Genomic DNA, 16078 nt, shown 5'->3' with positions numbered 1-16078 from the left:
GACTTTATTTTTTGGGGCTCCAAAATCACTGCAGATGGTGATTGTAGCCATGAAATTAAAAGACACTTACTCCTTGGAAGGAATGTTATGACCAACCTAGACAGCATATTAAAAAACAGAGACATTACTTTGTCAACAAAGGTCCATCTAGTTAAGGCTATGGTTTTTCCAGTAGTCATGTAAGAGTTGGACTATAAAGAAAGCTGAGCAAAGAAGAATTGATGCTTTTCAACTGTAGTGCTGGAGAAGACTCTTTTTTTTTTTTTTTTAAATATTTTCTTTCCTTTTCTTTTTTCTGGGAGGGGGGATGGGAATGGGGAGAAGACTCTTGAGAGTCCCTTGGACTGCAAGGAGATCCAACCAGTCCATCCTGAAGGAGATCAGTCCTGGGTGTTCATTGGAAGGACTGATGTATAAGCTGAAACTCCAGTACTTTGGAAAACTGATGCAAAGAGCTGACTCATTTGAAAAGACCCTGATGCTGGGAAAGATTGAGGGCAAGAGGAGAAGGGGATGACAGAGGATGAGATGGTTGGATGGCATCACCGACTCAATGGACATGGGTTTGGGTAAAGTCCGGGAGTTGGTGATGGACAGGGAGGCCTGGTGTGTTGCAATTCATTGGGTCACAAGAGCCAGGCACGACTAAGAGACTGAACTCAACTGGACTGACTTGGTATATGTGTGTTTTAACAGAATTAAGATGTAGCATACATTTATTCAAAATATATGAATCGGTACAATTAGTATTGAAAAACAAGAAATAATGAATACTGGTACTTTTTAAAGAGTGCTGTCTTTACTGAGAAAGCATAATTGATGAGAATTGCACTAAGATATACCAAGATGATTAAAACCATAGATCGTATTACTATTGGCCAGAATTGTAGGCCTGAGCCCTGGAAGTTTCTCTCAAAAGTGTCTATAAGGCTGAATATATAAATATAGCCCACTTAAGTGAACACACATGTTGCTTGTTTCATGCCCCATAATGATTATTCCTACCCTGTCCAATTAACAAGTATTCCCTGGTAAAATATTCCAGAATAGACAACCACGTTATCTCTACCCTTCTCTATTCTTTAATATTTTTAGGAAATGACTCAAAACTATGTTTTCTGATTTCTGGTTTGAAAACAAACAATGTTCAGGAGATAATTTGATTAAATGATCTTTATGCCCACACTGCGTGCAGTCATGGGAGTACACACACAATAAGCACAGATACACAAAATCTCCTTGGCTGCCTATGCTTTATAACCCCCTCCCCGCATCTGAGGGCTGACAGCCAATACCCATATGAAAGATGCGGCCGTCCTTGAAATATTTCCAAGGATGTCACTGGAGAGAGAGCAGCCTGTTAAGGTCAGACTTAAGAGAAAATAGAATCACCCACCGTTGGTTTTTCTCAACTCCTCCACCAGGCAGCGTGCTTCCTCTTGAACACGGTCCTCAATGCTCCTCTTCCCCATCCCAAAATTCCGCAGGGTCATGAGGGAGAAGCGCCGGGTCGCCTTCCATATCTTCCCATTGCTGAAAATGATTCCTACCAGGAAGGGAAACAGAAACTAGGAGGGAAGCTCTAGGGGAGGAGGAGTGAGCTGACACATGGCAGCCTCAGAGAGGGAACACGATCTGCTGGGGGGTGGGGGGGGCTTTTCAAATTCCTCTTTTCCATTCTCACCATTTCTACCCTTTGCCAATGCTGAACACCCACACATACACACCTACCATATCCCTTAGTAGCTCTCTGAACCACTGGGTAACTGCCTCTTCTAGAAAACTCCTCTCCCAGGTCAATCAGAGCTTCCTTCACTACTTCATATCCATGCAAGACCACAGTGGGCTTCATGCCAAAATACAGAGTGAACACAGGGCCGTAGACTTTTGAGAGCTGGGAATGGAGATACATGTAATAGCAAAAGAAGTCAATATGAGATAATGTGTTGTGCCTGATGCAGAATGTATTATTATCATGCTTTATGTTTTTATTCTGCCAGAGACAGCTTAATTATGTATTAAATTTAGAATTTAATGCTTAAATATGGTGGCAATTGTTATAGGTTCTACTTATGAATGACCTGAAATGCTGGGTAATGGTCCAAGTAGCTGGTACACAGATTATAATTAATCCTCAGATCAGCACTTTCAGTGGACTTATTTTCCCCACTATAAATAAGGAAACTGAGGTTGCAGAATTCTCTTCCATGTCCAGCATCCCAGGGCTACTATGTAGAGGATTCAAATTTGAAGATCATAGTCACCCTCTGATCCTTGAGAAGCAATGTAGCAATCCTCAAGGCCCATCTTTTGGACCAACAGCCAGCTCACTGCTTCAGAATCACCCATGGAGCAGTCATTAGAATTCTGATTCTGTAGCCCTATGATGAATACTAGAAATTTATAATTAAAAAAAAAAAAGTTCACATAACCCTAATGCCCAGCCTAGTTTGAGATCCTCTGGTGTCACTAACACAGAAAGAGAGGAAGCATCATAGAGGCAGTGCCAGGACATGCAGCATCTCATGGAAGACCAACACTTTCTATGTGGCAGCGTTCACAGGATACAGATGGCAATTTCCTGCAGAATCCAAATGAATGCTGCTGCCACCAGTGGGAACCTAACTGATGACTTCTTTCTTTGATTCCCCCGTGATCATCCTAATCCTAAGTTAATTCCTTAACACCAGGCACACTGCCCTTCTTCAGAAAAGTTATGTTTTCCTGGTCATCTGAACAAAACACACAGCTTATATAGTAAATGATTTCAGGAAAGAAATCGCTAATCACATGCTGAAGCTGAAGCTCCAGTACTTTGTTTGGCTACCTGATGCGAAGAGCCAACTCACTAGAAAAGACTCTGATGCTGGGAAAGATTGAAGGCAGGAGAAGAGGACGACAGAAGATGAGATGGCTGAATAGCATCACCGACTCAGTGGACTTGAGTTTGAGCAAGCTCTGGGAGGTGGTGAAGGACAGGGAAGCCTGGCATGCTACAGTCCATGGGGTCACAAAGAGTCGGACACAACTGAGCGACTGATCAACAATATAGTAAATTATTTCTGGAAAGAAATCACTAATCACAAAACACTTCACTTACCCTTTACTTTCAGTCCCAAATCATAGTAAATGGCTGTGAAATAAAGAAAGGAGGCAACACTCCCAGCTTTTAAACTTAATTATTTTGATTCTACTATACAAAGACCTAAACGCTTCTCTTCTCACAAAACACATTACTTTGTTCCTCTATTTATGATAATAACAGGCCTGAAAAGGCAAGAAAAATATCAAATTTACAGGGAGTAATTTGCTTCAAACTGACCTGCTTTAACAGTGTGCTCGTAAGAATATATATTGTTTTTTAAATTGGGCTTATTTTACTTACCTTTTATAAGACACTGGAGGAACATAAAACCTACTTACACGGCTTACAGATTTGCTGATGTCCTTAACATCTAATTGTAGGATGTTTCCAAGAATTGGGAGAGGAGTGGGGCCTGGCGGGAGCTTCCCTTTCCCAGAGCGCTGTTTCCAGAGTGAGAGGAGAAGCAGACAGCAGAGACAGAGCACCAGGGCCACAGCCAGATCCATTGACGCCGTCTCTTCTCACTCAGACGGCTATGAGCCTGAAATCGAGAGCTTTTGTAACAGGCCCTGCTAATTCAACTTGGGCCTCTCTGAGGAATAAAGATACCATTCGATCACATCCACTTTGTACTCTATTCTGAATGGACTTTGGCCATTGATAAAGATAAAATTAAAGTGTCCTTTAGTCTTGTTTTCCTTCTGTCCAATGACAACTGTAGAGACTGTCATTTAATTGCACTGCGTTAGGATCAGGTTTGCTAATCAAAAAAAAAAAAGTATTTCCATTGTGCAGCCAAGAATTAGAACCACTAAAATAAATAATTTGATGCCCCAAACAGCTCAAAACTCTGGATTCTAGTCAATGACCAGTTGCAAATGTATGACTTTGAGGGAAATCGGTGTATTCTGTGCCTTTTTTTATTAAAAAAAAATTATCTTGTAATGCAATATAGGATAATTTGTCCTTGAAAATGTATGTGTTTAAAATTTTTAATGTACTGCACTACCATTACAGTTATAAAAAATAATTAATTATGACATATTTAAGGTAGTTTAAAAATCAGAATAGAGTAACTATGGTTCTGGCATCCAAAATGAAGTTCGGCGGTCATTGTGGATGTGGTTTTTAGACATAAGTGTTCCTGTACTACTGAGAACTTGAATTCTTTTCTGTGTCAAACTCAAGGACTCCACCAACCATTTTCAAAACAATATATGTTAGCAGGTACTTGCTACAATTTTGTATTTTCAAAGTCCTCTCCAGACTCTACTCCCTCCGATCCCCCATCCCTGCATCCACTGCTTCACAACTCTGTAACCATTTCTAAGTCCAACCAATTTTGCTTATAAGCATCCTTACCTCTTGCCATCTGCAAGTCTCAGTTCAGTTCAGTTCAGTCTCTCAGTCGTGTCTGACTCTTTGCAACCCCATGAACCGCAGCACAAGTCTAGTTCTTGACAAAAACTTCACCTACTCTTGTGGTTTCTTGTCTTTATTAAATTCCCCATTTTGTAGCCTAGAAGAACATAATTTAAGATCTTCTTGGATCTGTGCTTCCTGGGCTACAGTCCTATCAGGTCCAAATAAACACCTCTTGATTTTAACCAGATCGTCATACTTGGAATTCATGCTTAACATTAACATAATTCAAACCTCTTAAATGACCAAAGACATATACAGTAATTATCTAAGTAAATTTACATGATTTTTACCTTGAAATTTCACATCTACCTTAGCAAAAAAAAAAAAAGAAGAAGAAGAAGGTAGAGATAGTAATTTGATATTTTTTATATGAGGGAAAAGGTGATTCTGAGATAAGAGAACTGTCCAGCATCACAAGGCTCATAATAAATAAAATTAGGATTTAAACTGAGATCTTCTGACTCCCATTGTGATGTATTCTCATTTATACCTCAACTGCCTCAAGAATAATTTTAGAAAAACAAAACCAAATAGCCTAAAATATTACTCTGAATATGCACCCCACTGATTGTTCATTGATTGTTCATAAAATAACAGGCATCACAGGATACGCATGTCCCTGGACTTCGAGGGAAAAAGTCATAGATTCTTAAGACAAGAAATTCTGAAAAGATATTCACCCTTCTCCAACACCAAAGAGCAAAACTTGCTCAGGCAATAGAGGGAATAAACAGCCTCAAGAATTTAGTGGGGAAGGCTTGAGAAACTATGGCTCAATCCTCATTCTTGCCTCCAGACACAATTGTTTCTGTTGCCTTTTGGAGTCTGTCTTTGTCAGAAATAATGAAATTAAGAATACACAGAAAATGCAGACTTGACTGATATAAAAAGGTGTTTACTGGGAGTTTGTTAGGACTGCAGCCCAAGAGACAGAGATTCAAGAAACAACTGAATCACACTCTGCTGGACTACAAAAATGTGGAGGCTTACGAGGGCAAAATTCACAAAATTACAAAACAATTCTTGTTTGTCAAGAATCACTGTTGGAGTTGGCAAGTAAGGGTTCCTATTAAGTAACCGTTAGCTGGGGTCCAAGATGGTGGCACAGTTACAATGGGTGACCTTGAGAATATAAGGATGTAGCTGGTAAGTGTTTTCTGAATAGGGCTAGTCCTGTCCTTGGGTCTGGTACAGGTCAAAGAAACATCAAGTTCTCAGAGGTGTGGAGACAACCCTGAGACTGGATCCTCATTGGCCTGCTGACTCCATTTATATATGCCTGAACTGTGATTACTCCATTATAATTCCAATTTGTCATCAACAGCAAGGAAGATTTTACACAGAACAACAGGTGTGGATTCCAGTGGAGGATCAGAGGCATGGACTTCACTAAACAGACCCTCAGCCCAGAACCACCAGTACATGCAGATCCAAGCAGAAGACAGTTAGTGGTCATGATGATCTAAATATCACTGGAGGGGTAAACATCACTAGATCACTAACAGCAGTCCTTTACAATCACATATTCTACAAAGATATCATATTTGTTTAGATTGACTAGTGCAGTTATTTCTAAGATCTTTTTGCAGGGAGAAATAAGTTTTTGTCAAGACCCAATTACAAAATTTTTAAAAATTTTATTTTATATTGGAGTCTAGTTGAGTATATTGTTTTTATTGGAGTATATATAACTACTATATAAACTACTCCAATAGTTTATATTGGAGTATGTTGGAGCATAGTTGATTTACAGTGTCGTGTTAAGTTCAGGTGTACTGCTGCTGCTAAGTCACTCAGTCGTGTCCGACTCTGTGTGACCCCATGGACGGCAGCCCGCCGGCTCCCCCGTCCCTGGGATTCTCAGGCAAGAACACTGGAGCGGGCGCCATTGTCTTCTCTGTCAGGTGTACAGCAAAGTGATTTCGTTATACACATACCTATTTTGTTTCAGATTATTTTCCCATATGGGTTACTATAGAATACTGAGTAGAGTTCCTTGTCTTGTACAGGAGGTCCTTGTTTACTATCTGTTTTTATATAGTAGTGTGTGTAGGTTATTCCCACCTTCTAGTTTATCTCCCGCTCCCCCTTTCCCTTTGGTAGCCATAACTTTGAGTCTGTTTCTGTTTTGTAAATGAGTTCATTTGTATCACTTTTTAGATTCCACATGTAAGTGATATCATATGATATTTGTCTTTGACTTCACTTACTATGATAATCTCTATGTCCATCCATGTTTCTAGAAATGACATTATTTCCTTCATTTTTTAGGTTGACTAGCATTCCATTGTCATACGTACCACACCTTCTTCATCTATTCATCTGTCAATAAACATTTAGGTCGACTCCGTGTCTTGGCTTTTGTAAATAGTGCTGCAGTGAACACTGGGGTGCGTGTATAATCTCGAAGTATGTTTTTCTCCAGATATAAGCCCAGGGGTGGGACTGTTGGATCATATGGTAACTCTATTTTTAGTTTTTTTAAGGAACCTCCATACTGTTTTCCACAGTAGCTGTATCAATTTACATTCCTACTAATAGTGCAGGAAGGTTACCTTCTCTCCACACCCTCTCCAGCATTTACTGTTTGTAGGCTTTCTGATGATGGCCGTTCAGCATGGTGTGAGGTGATTTCTCATTGGAGTTTTGATATGCATTTTTCTAATAATTAGTGACTTTGAACATCTTTTCATGTGCTTTTTGGCCATCTATACCTCTTCTTTGAAGAGATGTCTATTTCTATTTTTTCTATTTTGTGCCCACTTTTAGCTTGAGATGCTTGTTTTTTTTTTAGTAATGAGCTGCATGAGTTGTTTGTATATTTTGGAGATTAATCCCCTGTGAGTTGCATCATTTGCAAATATTTTCTCCCATTCTGTGGGTTGTGTGTTCATTTTGTATATGGTTGCCTTTGCCATGCAAAAACTATTCAGGTCCTATTTACTTATTTTTTAAAATTTTCATTACTCAAGGAGGTGGACCCAAAAAGTTATTGTTGCGATTTATCTCAAAGAGTGTTTTGCCCATGTGTTCCTTTAAGAGTTTTATAGTATCTGGTCCTACACTTAGGTCTTTAATCCATCTGAGTTTATTTTTGTATATGGTGTTAGAGAATGTTCTAATTTTATTCTTTTACATGCAGCTGTCCAATTTTCCCAGCACCACTTATTGGAATGACTGTCTTTACTCCATTGTCCATTCTTGCCCTCTTTGTTGCAGATTAATTGACCAAAACTGCATGGGCTTATTTTGGGGCTATCTATATTCTTCCATTCATACTTTATCCCTCATGTTTACATGGATTCATATTTTATTCACCATGTAATAGGATTTTCACACCCATGATTTTCTCTCAATTACCTTAGCTGAAGGTAAAACTATTTCCATTTGGGGAATGAAGAAACTGGGTCTTGGAGAATCAGTACTTGTGCCAAGGACACAGTATCTGCATCTGTTAGAGCTGAGACTGGAACTCACATTTCTTAAGTCATGTGTGCTTCCCCCAAACCAAACATTCAGTTCACCAGGGTCACCACACTAACTGTGTATGTGGCATGATTCAGTATTTTGGGATTCATCCTAGGCAGTGAATTTCCAAATATGTTGACTTGGTTAATAATTACTGTATCAGTCGATTAAAATGGGGGTCAGAAAAGTTTAGTTTTCTAACCTGTAAACTTGACTGAGTCTAAGACTCAGAGTAGCTTTTATTTACAACAGAGATGCAGTAATTTGCTGCCTAACCCAGGTAGCTCTAAACCCTAAAATAACTGAACAGTTTATTGTGGATGAAATCTATTCAGTCACTTTCTTTAGAGCTTCCCTTTTATTCTTTGTTAAATGAGTGTGCCTGCTTTGTTCCACTTTCCTTCTGTTAAAAGCTCATTGCTTTTTATAGAATAATAGAATCAAAGATAATTTAAAGATTCAAGGAATCTCTGAGATCAATTAGTCCAGTCTTTCTTTTTTCTAAGGGGCAATTAGAAAATTGACTTGGATGATGTTTCCTCATTGCATTAGTTCAAAGCCTTGAGTGAAAATCCAAGTTTTCCATCTCCCAAATCAACACTGTCTCACATCAAATAACATTCTTCTGGCTGTCCTAATGATCAAGAGGTCATCATCATTAACTTCTTCATTGTCACTGAATAATGCAAACTTCGGTTTGGCTAGAGTTGTGAATTCATGTTTTTTTTTTAATTAATAGAAATTATTTTATTTTTATTGAAGCACAATTGGTTTCTAATATTATATTAGTTTCAGGTGTACAACATAGTGATTCAGTATTTTTACAAATTATACTCCACTATTACTAAAAGATAATGGCTATAATTGACTGTGCAGTACAATATATCCTTATTGCTAATCTATTTTATACACAGTAGTTTGTATCTCTTAATACTCCTCACTTGCCACATGCCCCTCCTTTCACCCATTTAGTAACCACTACTTAGTTTTCTATATTTGTGAGTCTATTTCTGTTTTGCATATACATTCATTTTCATTATGTTTTCAATTCCTGATATAAGTGATCATACAATAATTTTTTATCTGTCTGACATATTTCACTATGCATAATATTTTCTAGGACTATCCACTTTGTTGCAACTGGTGGAATTTCATTCTTTTTAATGGCTGAGTAGTTATTTTATTGAAGGTTATATTATATTCCAGTATAAATATACAGACCACATCTTCTTTACTAGTCATCTATTGATAGACACATGAGATGCTTCCTTATCTTGGCAAGTGTAAGTAGTGCTACTATGAACACTGGGGTGCATTTATCATTTTGAATTAGTGTTTTCACTGTCTTTCTGGTATATGGTCATGTTGTTGTTCAGTTGCACAGTCATGTCCTACTCTTTGTGATCCCATGGACTGCAGCACGCCAGGTCTCCCTGTCCTTCACCATCTCCTGAGGTCTGCTCAAGTTCGTGTCCATTGCATGAGTGATGCCATCCAGCCATCTCATCCTCTGATGCCTTCTGCTCCTCTGCCTTCAATCTTTCCCAGCATCATGAACTTTTCCAGTGAGTTGGCTGTTCACATCAGATGACCAAAATACTGGAGCTTCAGCCTCAGCATCAGTCCTTCCAGTGAGTATTCAGGGTTAATTTCCCTTAAGATTGACTGGTTTGATTTCTTTGCTGTCCAAGAGACTTTTGGAAGTCTTCTCCAGTACCAGAGTTCAAACGCATCTATTCTTTGGCGTTCTGCCTTCTTTACAGTCCAGCTCTCACAACCATACATGACCACTGGGAAGACCACAACCTTGACTATACAGATCTTTGTCGGCAGAGTCATGTCTCTGCTATTCTGTATGATACTCTACCACTGTAGTATCGTACAGAACAACAGCATTACCTTAAAAATGCCCTGTGATTCACTTACTGGTCCCTCCCTCCACCACGCCCTTGGCAACTGATGATCTTTTCACTGTATTCATAATTTTGCAATGTAGTCTTCAGATTGATTTCTCTAACTTAGTAATTCTCATTAAGTTCTTCCATGTGTTTTCATGGTCTGATAGGTCTTTTCTTTCTTTTTTTTTTATTATGATTTTTTTTTATTATTTTTATTTTTTTTTTTCCAGTGGGTTTTGTCATACATTGATATGAATCAGCCATGGATTTACATGTATTCCCAATCCCGATCCCCCCTCCCACCTCCCTCTCCACCCGATTCCTCTGGGTCTTCCCAGTGCACCAGGCCGGAGCACTTGTCTCGTGCATCCCACATGGGCTGGTGATCTGTTTCACCATAGATAGCATACATGCTGTTCTTTTGAAATATCCCACCCTCACATTCTCCCACAAAGTTCAAAAGTCTGTTCTGTATTTCTGTGTCTCTTTTTCTGTTCTGCATATAGGGTTATCGTTATCACCTTTCTAAATTCCATATACATGTGTCAGTATGCTGTAATGTTCTTTATCTTTCTGGCTTACTTCACTCTGTATAATGGGCTCCAGCTTCATCCATCTCATTAGGACTGGTTCAAATGAATTCTTTTTAATGGCTGAGTAATATTCCATGGTGTATATGTACCACAGCTTCCTTATCCATTCATCTGCTGATGGGCATCTAGGTTGCTTCCATGTCCTGGCTATTATAAACAGTGCTGCGATGAACAATGGGGTGCACGTGTCTCTTTCAGATCTGGTTTCCTCAGTGTGTATGCCCAGAAGTGGGATTGCTGGGTCATATGGCAGTTCTATTTCCAGTTTTTTAAGAAATCTCCACACTGTTTTCCATAGCGGCTGTACTAGTTTGCATTCCCACCAACAGTGTAAGAGGGTTCCCTTTTCTCCACACCCTCTCCAGCATTTATTGCTTGTAGACTTTTGGATAGCAGCCATCCTGACTGGCGTGTAATGGTACCTCATTGTGGTTTTGATTTGCATTTCTCTAATAATGAGTGATGTTGAGCATCTTTTCATGTGTTTGTTAGCCATCTGTATGTCTTCTTTGGAGAAATGTCTGTTCAGTTCTTTGGCCCATTTTTTGATTGGGTCATTTATTTTTCTGGAATTGAGCTGCAGGAGTTGCTTGTATATTTTTGAGATTAATCCTTTGTCTGTTTCTTCATTTGCTATTATTTTCTCCCAATCTCAGGGCTGTCTTTTCACCTTACTTATAGTTTCCTTTGTAGTGCAAAAGCTTTTAAGTTTCATTAGGTCCCATTTGTTTAGTTTTGCTTTTATTTCCAATATTCTGGGAGGTGGGTCATAGAGGATCTTGCTGTGATTTATGTCGGAGAGTGTTTTGCCTATGTTCTCCTCTAGGAGTTTTATAGTTTCTGGTCTTACATTTAGATCTTTAATCCATTTTGAGTTTATTTTGGTGTATGGTGTTAGAAAGTGTTCTAGTTTCATTCTTTTACAAGTGGTTGACCAGTTTTCCCAGCACCACTTGTTAAAGAGGTTGTCTTTTTTCCATTGTATATCCTTGCCTCCTTTGTCAAAGATAAGGTGTCCATAGGTTCGTGGATTTATCTCTGGGCTTTCTATTCTGTTCCATTGATCTATATTTCTGTCTTTGTGCCAGTACCATACTGTCTTGATGACTGTGGCTTTGTAGTAGAGTCTGAAGTCCTCAGGGACCTCTGGGACACTGTGAAACGCCCCAACATTCCAATCATAGGAGTTCCAGAAGAAGAAGACAAAAAGAAAGGCCATGAGAAAATACTCGAGGAGATAATAGCTGAAAACTTCCCTAAAATGGGGAAGGAAATAGCCACCCAAGTCCAAGAAACCCAGAGAGTCCCAAACAGGATAAACCCAAGGCGAAACACCCCAAGACACATATTAATCAAATTAACAAAGATCAAACACAAAGAAGAAATATTAAAAGCAGCAAGGGAAAAACAACAAATAACACACAAAGGGATTCCCATAAGGATAACAGCTGATCTATCAATAGAAACCCTCCAGGCCAGAAGGGAATGGCAGGACGTACTGAAAGTAATGAAAGAGAATAACCTACAACCTAGATTACTGTATCCAGCAAGGATCTCATTCAGATATGAAGGAGAATTCAAAAGCTTTACAGATAAGCAAAAGCTGAGAGAATTCAGCACCACCAAAACAGCTCTTCAACAAATGCTAAAGGATCTTCTCTAGACAGGAAATGCAGAAAGGTTGTACAAACGTGAACCCAAAACAACAAAGTAAATGGCAACGGGACCACACCTATCAATAATTACCCTAAATGTAAATGGGTTGAACGCCCCAACCAAAAGACAAAGATTGGCTGAATGGATACAAAAACAAGACCCCTATATATGGTGTCTACAAGAGACCCACCTCAAAACAAGAGACACATACAGACTAAAAGTGAAGGGCTGGAAAAAAATATTTCATGCAAACGGAGACCAAAAGAAAGCAGGAGTCGCAATACTCATATTAGATAAAATAGACTTTCAAATAAAGGAAGTGAAAAGAGACAAAGAAGGACACTACATAATGATCAAAGGATCAATCAAAAAAGAAGATATAACAATTATAAATATATATGCACCCAACATAGGAGCACCGCAATATGTACGGCAAACCCTAACGAGTATGAAAGAGGAAATTAATAGTAACACAATAATAGTGGGAGACTTTAATACCCCACTCACAACTATGGATAGATCAACTAAACAGAAAATTAACAAGGAAACACAAACGTTAAATGACACAATGGACCAGCTAGACCTAATTGATATCTATAGGACATTTCACCCCAAAACAATCAACTTCACCTTTTTCTCAAGTGCACACGGAACCTTCTCCAGAATAGATCACATCCTGGGCCATAAATCTGGTCTTGGAAAATTCAAAAAAATTGAAATCATTCCAGTCATCTTTTCTGACCACAGTGCAGTAAGATTAGATCTCAATTACAGGGAAAAAATTGTTAAAACTTCAAACATATGGAGGCTAAATAACACGCTTCTGAATAACCAACAAATCATAGAAGAAATCAAAAAAGAAATCAAAATATGTATAGAAATGAATGAAAATGAAAACACGACAACCCAAAACCTATGGGACACTGTAAAAGCAGTGCTAAGGGGAAGGTTCATAGCATTACAGGCTTACATCAAGAAACAGGAAAAAAACCAATTAAATAACCTAACTCTACACCTAAAGCAATTAGAGAAGGAAGAAATGAAGAACCCCAGAGTTAGCAGAAGGAAAGAAATCTTAAAAATCAGGGCAGAAATAAATGCAAAAGAAACTAAAGAGACCATAGCAAAAATCAACAAAGCTAAAAGCTGGTTTCTTGAAAAAATAAACAAAATTGACAAACCATTAGCAAGACTCATTAAGAAACAAAGAGAGAAAAACCAAATTAACAAAATTAGAAATGAAAATGGAGAGATCACAACAGACAACACTGAAATACAAAGGATCATAAGAGACTACTACCAGCAGCTCTATGCCAATAAAATGGACAACTTGGATGAAATGGACAAATTCTTAGAAAAGTACAACTTTCCAAAACTGAACCAGGAAGAAATAGAAGATCTTAACAGACCCATCACAAGCAAGGAAATCGAAACTGTCATCAAAAATCTTCCAGCAAACAAAAGCCCAGGACCAGATGGCTTCACAGCTGAATTCTACCAAAAATTTAGAGAAGAGCTAACACCTATCTTACTCAAACTCTTCAGGAAATTGCAGAAGAAGGTAAGCTTCCAAACTCATTCTATGAGGCCACCATCACCCTAATTCCAAAACCAGACAAAGATGCCACAAAAAAAGAAAACTACAGGCCAATATCACTGATGAACATAGATGCAAAAATCCTTAACAAAATTCTAGCAAACAGAATCCAACAACATATTAAAAAAATCATACACCATGACCAAGTGGGCTTTATCCCAGGAATGCAAGGATTCTTTAATATCCGCAAATCAATCAATGTAATACACCACATTAACAAATTGAAAGATAAAAACCATATGATTATCTCAATAGATGCAGAGAAAGCCTTTGACAAAATTCAACACTCATTTATGATTAAAACTCTCCAAAAAGCAGGAATAGAAGGAACATACCTCAACATAATAAAAGCTATATATGACAAACCCACAGCAAGCATCACCCTCAATGGTGAAAAATTGAAGGCATTTCCCCTGAAATCAGGAACAAGACAAGGGTGCCCACTCTCACCACTACTATTCAACATAGTGTTGGAAGTTCTGGCCACAGCAATCAGAGCAGAAAAAGAAGTAAAAGGAATCCAGATAGGAAAAGAAGAAGTAAAACTCTCACTGTGTGCAGATGACATGATCCTCTACATAGAAAACCCTAAAGACTCTACCAGAAAATTACTAGAGCTAATCAATGAATATAGTAAAGTTGCAGGATATAAAATTAACACACAGAAATCCCTTGCATTCCTATATACTAACAATGAAAAAACAGACAGAGAAATTAAGGAAACAATACCATTCACCATTGCAACAAAAAGAATAAAATACTTAGGAGTATATCTACCTAAAGAAACAAAGGACCTATACATAGAAAACTATAAAACACTGATGAAAGAAATCAAAGAGGACACAAACAGATGGAGAAACATACCGTGTTCATGGATTGGAAGAATTAATATTGTCAAAATGGCTATTCTACCCAAAGCAGTCTATAGATTCAATGCAATCCCTATCAAGCTACCAACGGTATTTTTCACAGAACTAGACCAAAGAATTTCACAATTTGTATGGAAATACAAAAAACCTCGAATAGCCAAAGTAATCTTGAGAAAGAAGAATGGAGCTGGAGGAATCAACCTGCCTGACTTCAGACTCTACTGATAGGTCTTTTCTAAGGGAAAAAAGCAATATTCAATTGTTTGCCTATATTACAGTTTGCTTATCCATTCACCTATTGAAGGACATCTTGGCTTCTTCTGAGTTTTGGCAATTATGAATAAAGCAATTATAAAGATTCATGTACAGATATTTATTTATTTTAAATTGAAGTACAGTTGATTTACAATGCTGTATTATGTTTCAGGTGTATAGTAAAGTGATTCATTTATATATATATCCTTTTTAGATTCTTTCAGTTATAGGTTATTACAAAATACTGAATATTGGTCCCTCGGCTATATAGCAGATCCTTATTGATTATCTATTTTACATACAGTGTGATGTATATGTTCATTTCAGACTCCTAGTTTATTCCTCTGTCTCCCTTCCCCTTGGAAAACCATATTTGTTTTCTCTCTATTTCTGTTTTGTATGTAAGTTCAGAGTCTATTTCTATTTTGTACGTAAGTTTAGTTGTATCATTTTTTTAAGATGTCACACATAACCAATATCATACATTTGTTGTTCTCTGTTTGACTTCATTTTTAGTATGATAATCTCTACGTCCATCCATGTTGCTGCAAATGGCATTATTTCATTCTTTTTCAAGGTTGAGTAATATTCCACTGAATATATATGTCTTCTTTACATTTAAGGCTATGATCTACTTGAGTTAACTTTTGCAAAGGGTATAAGATCTTGTGTGTGTGTGTGGAAAAGAGAGACAGGATTGGGGGAGAGAATATTCCATAGTGGGAGAAACCTTTGCTGAAAAAACTGTCCTCTATATTTTTCCATTGGATTACTTTGCTCTTTTGTCAAAGCTCAGTTTTCTATATTTATGTCTAGGAAATGGAAATCCACTGCAGTATTCTTGCCTGGAAATTCCCATGGACAGAAGTGAGCCTGGTGGACTACTGTCCGTGGAGTCACAAAGAGTCAGACATGACTGAGTAACTATAAACAACAACAATAACTAGCCTCCCTCTTCTGTTGCACTGATCCATATCTCTATGCTTTCATCAATACCACACTGTCTTAAACACTGTAGCTTACAGTAAGTCTTAAGTCATATAGTATCAGTGCTCTGTCCTTGTTCTTTTTCTTCAATATTGTGTTGGCTATTCTGGGTCTTTAAACTGTTCACACAGATTTTAGAAAAGACTGTCCATATCTTAACAAAAATCTTGCTGAGATTTTGATTAGGATAGCATTGAATCTTATACTAAATTGCTCAGATGTTCAATCGTGTCTGACTCTTTGTG

At 37.9% G+C, this 16078-nt stretch overlaps 1 protein-coding gene across 2 annotated transcripts in view; it reads right to left on the bottom strand.

Moving 5' to 3' along the window:
* The window catches only part of LOC133070718 (cytochrome P450 2C42-like), a 48112-nt gene that overhangs the window by 18899 nt on the left and 13135 nt on the right, over positions 1-16078 (bottom strand). The window contains exons 4-5 of one of the 2 annotated variants that reach the window (XM_061163112.1): positions 1732-1894; positions 1397-1546 (exon numbers count right to left, since the gene is read on the bottom strand). In XM_061163112.1, the coding sequence (XP_061019095.1) occupies positions 1397-1546; positions 1732-1894 (313 nt within the window). Of the gene's footprint in view, positions 1-1396; positions 1547-1731; positions 1895-3385; positions 3411-16078 lie in introns of those variants that run through there. The other variant, XM_061163113.1, reaches the window with a different exon arrangement.

This window comes from Dama dama, chromosome 15, assembly GCF_033118175.1.
Source record: "Dama dama isolate Ldn47 chromosome 15, ASM3311817v1, whole genome shotgun sequence".
NCBI classification, from domain to species: domain Eukaryota; kingdom Metazoa; phylum Chordata; class Mammalia; order Artiodactyla; family Cervidae; genus Dama; species Dama dama.
The sequence above is the reverse complement of the archived record's forward strand: the minus strand, read 5'-3'. Positions and strand labels throughout refer to the sequence as shown.